Below are 8,837 nucleotides of genomic sequence, written 5' to 3'. Positions count from 1 at the left end.
CTTTTTTGTTGTTATTGTTGAATATCACCGGAGGATATTCTTTCCACTGATTTTCAGAGAGAATGGAAGGGAGGGGAAGAGACAGACAGAAACACGTGAGAGAAACAATTCATCAATTGGTTGCCTCCAGCATGCTCCCAGGCTGGGGTTTGTACCCTTGACTGGAATGGAACCATTGACCCTTTAGTCTGAGGGCCAATGCTCTAACCACTGACCCAAACTGCCTAGGGCCTTCTATACTTATCTTGAGCTGATTTTACTGCAACCAACAGTAAAAGCACGCATGCCCCAGGAGAAGGAAAAGTTTCACAGAACAATACTTTTTCTTAATATGTGCAATGTACTCTGATATTTTCTATTCTGTTGTTTAAGAAATGCTGTTCATGACTGATTAAATTGAAGCATAGTTTGGACTTTTTTTTTTTTGCAATGACATGTTGTTTTATTTTAAATGTATTTTTACTGATTTCAGAGAGGAAGGGAGAGGAAGAGAGAGATAGAAACATCAATGATGAGAAGGAATCATTGATTGGCTGCCTCCTGCATGCCCCCCACTGGGGACCGAGCCCACAACGTGGGCATGTGCCCCTGATGGGAATCGAGCCCAGGACCCTTGAGTCCACAGGCAGACGCACTATACACTGAGCCAAACCAGCTAGGGCGACATGTTATTTTAATTTGGTTGCTCATTATGTCCTCATTACAATTTAACAGCACTTCCTGTTTGAAGAGGTCTATTAAATTGTAGAGCCAAAAGCTCAAATCCTATGATTATGTAGAATAAAATATATATTAAACTTTATCTTAGGGTGAACCTAGCAATTTAGCTAAGATTCTTATTTTATATAACAATATAATTTTTTCTATGCTATTCCTGATGAGAGCTCTGAAGATATTTATCATGAATATATTAGACTTTGGTTTTATTTTAGTGTTTCTATGGTTAAATATTTTACCCATAGTATTGTCCTTAACTTAGTTATCAGAGATTCAAATGTTCCCAATACTTATATTCTTATTAATCACCATAGTATTCAATGCAGGTAAGCTACAGAAAATGATAAGAAACCTTCAGATTTATGGATGAAGATTTTTGAAAGTCAAAAAAGCATGCCATGCCACTCAAGATAAAAATTTAATGCTCTCAATGGTGCATCATTACCACAAAAATTAGTGGTAGGCATATAATTTACTAACTTTTTTGTAAAGTAACTTAGCAAGAGCTATAAAACTTTTATAGAAACCAAAACAAGAAAACTTCTTTGACCTGCTATTTCTATTTCTGGAATTTCATTCTAAGGAAATGATTTAAAACATGGGAGAAAGACTTTTAAATAAGCTTTGAAAAAAGCATAAAGTAAGGAATTGAAAACAATCTCAAAATGCCAAAATACAGTTACATAAACTGTACTGCATCCTCTAAGAAATATTTTGTAGTCATTAAAAATCTTTACAAAGATTGTTTAACAGCATAAGAAAATATTCATAAGGCAGTATATATACATGCATGTATGATTACAACCATGTAGGGGGAAAAAACATGTATGCATAAATACTGGAATTAACAAAAATGTTACCTTTTTGTCAGGTTAGAGAAATAAGAGTAATTTTTCTTATTGTTCATATTTTCCAAATTCTACTTAATAGCATATGAATTTTAAAATAAAACATCTAGCCCTAGCTGGGTTGGCTCAGTGGACAGAGTGTCAGCCTGCAGACTGAAGGGTCCCTGGTTGGATTCTGGTCAAGGGCATATTAACATAAAAAAAAAAACATTGAAACCTGTAAAGAATTTTGTGAGTTTATTTGAACCTCAATGAATTGAGAAAAGGCAGGTTACATTTATATTTATACATTGTAATCAAAGGAAAGCGGGGGGGGGGGGGCGGGGGGGTCTGGGGAGAGGGAGAAACCCCCAGGATTGGATAAAAAGTAAAATGATAGACACATATTTAGGTGGGTGCAGGAACAATTAACATGACAATGAAGGAGTTTGTGGTATCTGTACTGGCACCCAGCACATTAGGTTGTGCCCCAAGGGGTCCAGAAAAAGGGAAGTTACAAGTTATCCAGACATTTCAAAGGGTATGTTATCATAGATGCAAAGATGCAAAAAGACAGATAGGCTCAGTTAAGATAAAGGTTGACCTTGTCAGTGAAGATACCAGCCTAGGATGTAACTACACACCATAACTGCTTTTAGTTAAAGTTTAATTTCAGACCATCCTTTGTGGTTACTTTAAGTCTCTGAGTTTGCAAGACTGCCATGCAGGCCTCCCCTGAGCTTGTCAGGTTAGCATGTGGCCCCTTTTGTCAACAGGCACATGCCTGGGTTTGGGGCTCTATTCCCAGTGGGGGGCATGCAGGAGGCAGCCAATCAATGATTCTCTCTCATCGTTGATGTTTCTGTCTCTCTCTCCCTCGCCCTTCCTCTCTGAAATCAGTAAAAATATTTTTTTTAAAAAAATCTATTAAATATGCTAGGTGTTAGGATTATAAAAAGGAAAAATACATGATATAAAAAGCACTTTTAAGTGTATTTACTGTATAGTAGTGATTATATTGCAGATATGTGTGTGTATGTGGAGAGAGAATGAGAAAATTGAAAGAAAATACCAAAATGCTAGGAAGGATTGTATAATGTGGGATGATAGTTAAGTCTTTTTTCTCTTTATTTTCTAAATTTTATGTAAGGTATTTTATTTTTATAACAGTACAAATGCCTTTTTTAAAAAATATATATTTTATTGATATTTTTACAGAGAGGAAGGGAGAGGGATAGAAAGCCAGAAACATCGATGAGAGAGAAACATCGATCAGCTGCCTCCTGCACACCCCCCACTGGGGATGCGCCCGCAGCCAAGGTACGTGCCCATGACCGGAATCGAACCCGGGACCCTTCAGTCCGCAGGCCGACGCTGTATCCACTGAGCCAAACCGGTTTCGGCAGTACAAATGCCTTTTAAAAATGTTTTTATTTATTTCAAAGAAAGGAAGGGAGAGGAAGAGTCAGAAACATCAATGATGAGAATCATCTATCTGCTGCCTCCTACAAACCCACTCCTAGGGATCAAACCACAACTCAGCCAAGTGCCCTGACCAGGAATCAAATCGTGACCTCCTGGTTCATGGGTGGACGCTCAACCACTGAGCACACCAGTGGAGCTATAAATGCCTTTTTGATAAGTATACATAGTTATAAACCCCCAAGCGCTCTAGGTTTGCCCTAGGCCTCATCTCAGTTTGCTGTTGGCACTTACCTTGTGTCAGAACAATGAGACACCAATAGTGAGTTAAAATTCTATTGTGTTAAGATTTATCAAGCCCGCCCTAACTGGTTTGGCTCAGTGGATAGAACGTAGGCCTGCGGACTCGAGGGTTCCAGGTTTGATTCTGGTCAAGGGCATGTACCTTGGTTGCAGACACATACCCAGTAGGGGGTGTGCAGGAGGCAGCTGATTGATGTCTCTCTCTCATCGATGTTTCTGGCTCTCTATCCCTCTCCCTTCCTCTCTGTAAAAAATCAAAAAACATTTATCAAGCCCACAGCCAGATTGGAGGCAAAGCTGCTGCAGTTGAAAGAACATTTAATGGACCAAGTAGCAAGAAACACTGGTTCTATTCTCAGTGGTGCATTTTTTTTTTCCAGGGAAGTCATTTATCTCTGTTTTCTAAATCCCAAACTAAAAAGGTCAGATTATTTGTAAGAATCTCTAATGGTAGTTCATGTATGGAAAGGTCAGACTTGAGTAGGATTCAGGAAATTTTTATAGACTAAAGCAAAACCCCAAGAGTTTGAGTGTGCTACGCCAGCACAGCCAAGGGTGAACCTGAGTGGGGGCGGTGAAGGAGTTAGAAGAGACAGACAAGAGAAGAAAGCTAGGTCTGGGTGGGACGCTGCCCTCTCTGATGGAGAGAGACAGTACCACAGCATGTGAGCTGTCTCTTTATTTTATAGCCAGATTCCACGAGGCAAAGTAAGGGTATGGTTAAAATGTTTTCGTGGGTTTCGAATCTACTAAATTACATGCACCTGAACTCTATCAAACCCAAATCACTGAGGCACGTGGGGCCACGTGTTCAGACCATAGGTTCAAGCTTACAACTATAACTTTTGGCTATAATTGTGCTGGGAGGGTTTTGCCCTCCAAGCTGGGACTTGCACATGACTTTGCCATGAGAGGACCACGCCCTCTCATTAGTCTGAGGCTTGAACCTATCCAAACACTGTAGCCACTCTCCACATTTGAGAAAGCAGGCAGTTTGGTTTATTAGCTCTCAAGTAGAAAAATACAGTCAGTAAAGAACTTGACCATGGGTTGGGATAAGAACCCAGCGTGTCCCTAAATTCAGGGCAAATTTTAGATATCTGAGTAATGGTACAGAGTATTAGCAACAGGGCTTGAACACCTAGAGATTTTTTACACTTGAAAGGGCGGGGAGAGACCGACTCCATGTTCCCTTTGTTCCATGTCCTCCACCTTGTGGAGTCAGGTTCCCGCCCTAGAACCTATCCAAGAGCCCAACCCACACTTTTGAATTAGCCAATAGAAATGCAAGAGGAAAGTAAGCCACGCCCTGCCCCCATGTGCAACCTGACCCTGACCAATCAGTGGAGGCCACACTACCTCACCCCTCCTACCTCTCCCAGACCCCCTATAAATCAGCGCGTTTGGGGCCTGGGGCTCTCTCTCTGCCTCCTGCCGCTGCGTCAGCGAGTGTGGTGGACCGGGAGCTCGAATAAAGGCTCTTTGCTTTTGCATCGGACTCGGCTCCCTGGTGGTCTTTAGGGATCACGAAATCTGGGCATAACACACTCTATCTAGCAAAGGACAGAACTTCATAGTAGGATCTGACAGTACACATGGAATTTAGGTAGGCACTTCACACTAGATGAGGATGTGGAGAAAAATGCAATTTTAGGACTATGAGTGTTTCTCTTGACAAAATACTATAATGAAACCCAAAGATTCATTTAGTCTGGGAGTCAAAATACTGTGTTGCCTCCCGCACGAGCCCTTACTGACAACACAGGTACATGCCCTTGACTGGGAATTGAACCCATGACCCTTGGGTTTGAGGGCTATGCAGTAACTACTGACCAACACTAGCCTTCCTTCATCTTAACCTTAGACTAGATCTGGGCTCTGGAGTTTGGAAGGGCACAGCTCTGCTCTCAGTGAAATTCATAATTGAAGCAGCTGATGCAGACAAGGAGGTTCCTAATCATAGATTGCCCCTAAGTTTTCCCTAAGCGAAATAAATAATAGAGCCCTATAAAAATCTAATTACATATTTCTAAACTGGACTCTGAACCTATAAATCCAGACATATTCCAATTTATTTACCCTGACCCAATTAAGAAATGTAAGAGATAACCTAATGTAAAAACAGGTTTACTGGTTATTGTACACAAAAGAATGTGGGCAACTTGCAAGTATCCTATATAATAAAGAGCTAATATGCTAATGGTCGTGACGCCCTCATGCCATAATGACCATTCAGCAGGAGGCTGCGTGCACGGCAGGATGGAGCCACCGTGTTGCTCTGGAGACAGGGCAGAAGCGGGGAGGCACCTGGAGGAGGTGGGAACATCCCGTGGCGGGGAGGGTGGGGGTCAGAGCCCGTAGCACCCGCCTCACTAGTCCTTCGCCACCCATCGCTTACACTCAAGAGTGCTCCACCACCCACCTGGGAGGGGAAGGAGTGCAGCACGCGCACCGCCAGGAAGCGGGCGCTCGAAACTCTGCAGCAGGAACGAGGCTTCCATGCTCTCCTCCGGCGCCATGATGGAACAGAGCTGCCATGTTGCTCTGGAGACAGAGCGGAATGGGGAGATGCCTGGAGGAGGCAGGACCAGCCCGAGGTGACTCGCAGGACCGAGGGCAGGGCTTGAAGCGGCCAGAGAAGGCTGGAGGGGTTGGGGGTGGGGCCAGGCAAGCTCAAGCTCTGGGTGAAGAGGTTAGGGGGTCAAGGTGGGGTGGCGAGTGGGTGGGCAGGGTGTGCACAGGTGGGGTGGCGCAATTTTGCACGCTGGGCCTCTAGTCTATATAATAAAAGCCTAAGCAACTGTTATGGTGGAACGAGCAGAATGACTGGTCGCTATGATATGCACTGACCACCAGGGGGCAGATGCTCAACGCAGGAGCTGACCCCTGGTGGTCAGTGCGCTCCCACAGAGGGAGTGCCACTCAGCCAGAAGCAGGGCTCATGGCTGACTGGTGAGTGCAGCAGCAGTGATGGGAGCCTCTCCCGCCTCCATGGCAGCACTAAGGAGCAGCGAGCTAACCCGTAAGAAGCCTGCCGCTAAGGAGCAGCAAGCCGAGTAGTAAGGAGCGAGCAGGCAGGCGGTAAGGAGTGAGGGATCCCAGATTGCAAGAGGGATGTCCGACTACCCCACAGGGAGATCGGGCCTAAGCCGGCAGTCGGACATCCCCTGAGAGGTCCCGGACTGCGAGAGGGCACAGGTGGGGCTGAAGGGCTCCCCCACCCCCAGTATATGAATTTCATGCACTGGGCCTCTAGTCAATATAATAATAAGCTGCCTTCCTTTCAGCCTAGAAAGTATACCAATTCCAAGCTAATAGAGTAGAACCAAACTTCAAGTTTACATAAAAGACATACTCAAATGAAGCCCTAGCTTTATTAGAAAATAGACAAGCCAAAACTGGTTTGGCTCAGTGGATAGAGCATCGGCCTGCGGACTGAAGGGTCCCGGGTTCGATTCCGGTCAAGGGCATGTACCTTGGTTGCGGGCACATCCCCAGTGGGAGGTGTGCAGGAGGCAACTGATCGATGTTTCTCTCTCATCGATGTTTCTAGCTCTCTATCCCTCTCCCTTCCTCTCTGTAAAATATCAATAAAATATATTAAAAAAGAAAGAAAATAAACAAAATCTTTTAAAAGTAAATGGGCCGAAATTAAAACTGGAATAGTGCTTCCGATAATAACATTAACTATTGTTTGTTTATGACATAAGACAGACAAAACTTTCAAAATTCAAAAACAGTTAATATTTTTTCAGCTTTATTGACGTGTAATTGACAACTTAAATATTTTGAAAAGGTACAAAGAGCCCTGGCCAGGTAGCTCAGTTGGTTAGAGCGTTGTCCTGATTATGCCAAGGTTTAGGGTTCAATCCCCCATCAGGGCACATACAGGAATCAACCGATGCATGCGTAAATTTGAATAACAAAATGATGTTTCTCTCTTTCTCCCTTCTTCTCTCTCTAAAATAAATTAATAATTTTTAAAAAGAATTATGAAGCATAAAGAAAAAGAAAAGGCAAAAATAACTAATAAAGTTGTCAGGTATCAATTATTTTTAAACTTATAGTAAGAGTTTTACCAACACTCTTCAAAACAAAAAACACAACAAAATTTTAAAAGTATAGATTCTTCAAGATATTAAGCCCAAGATTTTTCCCTTCTTCAAATCCTCTAAATTCAAATTATAATAATTCACTCTAGCCACTGGGAACATTTCTTCTGCCCAGTGATATAATCAGAAAATGTACTTCTTCTATTATTTAACTTATTCACTCCCAGGAATAAGCAAGAGGATATAATTTCCCCTGAAGCCTATGACTGAGGCATAACTAAATTTATAACATGAGAAATTTAAGCACTGAGGAAAGCCCTGATGGTAGGGGGAAATGAGCCACTTTTTGGCCTAAAGAACAAATTGTAGATCTCTAAGGCAGATTTGAAGAAGAATTTATCCAGGAATCAGTCTCCTCCAAAGCTGGACAGGGAGGAAGTGTGGGAAACACAGCTTTTCCAAAGGGATGAAAGGTGTCACTTGGAGACATTCTGGTTTCCTGAGGAAGGGAAGGAGACACTGAGACATCTTGTTTTGTGCGTTTTAGATCTTCCTTGTTTTCCACCATTAGTAACTGTTCTATCTCCTCTTTCAAAGATAAACTTGCTTGAAATTCCTGTTTGGGTATCTTAAGGTGTTCTTTCTGGTTTATTCTCTTGTCCTCCAACCCCTCTGATTCAGGGCAAATGACTTTGTTACTGGAATCCTCATGGACTTCCTGCTTTATGTGAGGTAAATGTGGAGGTTCTGTTGTAATTTGTTTACTCTTAGCTTCTTCTTTCAGCAAATTTATATCCTCATGAGATGTAAAACTTTGAGTTTTATCTAGCCTCGCTTTTTCACAAAGTAAGACACCTCTTACTTTTTCTTCTTTCTTTATTGTCTCTGTCACGGATTTCTTTGGATGTAGCAGTGTCCTTATAAGGAGTCCCTGTGCATTCATCCTGTATTCTTTTGCAGCTTTCTCTCTGCGCTGTTTCTGGAAGTCCCTGAGTTGAAGCAGTTCCTCTGGGAGTTCCATACATGTAGGCTAAGAAAAAAAATTGAACACAAATCTCCTATAATTAAACTTCTGATCATGCCTTAAAATCACTTGTGCTATACTTAACAGTATTTGGCAAGAGAAGTTCTATTCAAATGTATTCTTACAGTACCCTCTAGTGTCTTTAACTGTAGTAGTACTACTTTTCAAGTAACATATTTTAAATCCAGTTTTGTGTGTGTCTTTGTGTGTGTATGTATCAAGATTATATAGTGAGCCCGGCTGGTATGGATCAGTGGTTGAGCATCGACCTATGAACCAGGTTGTCAAGGTTCGATTCTCAGTCAGGGCACATGCCCGGGTTGCGGGCTCGATCCCCAGTAAGGAGTGTGCAGGAGTCAACTAATCAATGATTCTCTCTCAATATTGATGTCTCTCTCTCTCTCTCCATCCCCCTTCTGCTTTCTGAAATCAATAAAAATATATTTTTTTAAAAGAAAAAGAAAATGCCCTCTTTGTTGCAGGAGGTAAATA

General features: G+C 42.3%; 1 protein-coding gene across 3 annotated transcripts in view; it reads right to left on the bottom strand.

The window, feature by feature from the left end:
- Positions 1-6,994: 6,994 nt before the first annotated feature.
- Positions 6,995-8,837, bottom strand: part of EXD1 (exonuclease 3'-5' domain containing 1) — a 51,306-nt gene continuing 49,463 nt past the window's right edge. For all 3 annotated transcript variants that reach the window (XM_080663497.1, XM_080663498.1, XM_080663496.1), the window contains one exon: positions 6,995-8,351. In XM_080663497.1, coding sequence (XP_080519623.1) covers positions 7,695-8,351 — 657 coding nt within the window. In that variant the 3' untranslated portion in view covers positions 6,995-7,694. The remainder of the gene's footprint in view (positions 8,352-8,837) is intronic.

Source organism: Plecotus auritus (genome assembly GCF_963455305.1).
Source record: "Plecotus auritus genome assembly, chromosome: 1".
NCBI lineage: Eukaryota > Metazoa > Chordata > Mammalia > Chiroptera > Vespertilionidae > Plecotus > Plecotus auritus.
This window is presented reverse-complemented; position numbering and strand designations above follow the sequence as displayed.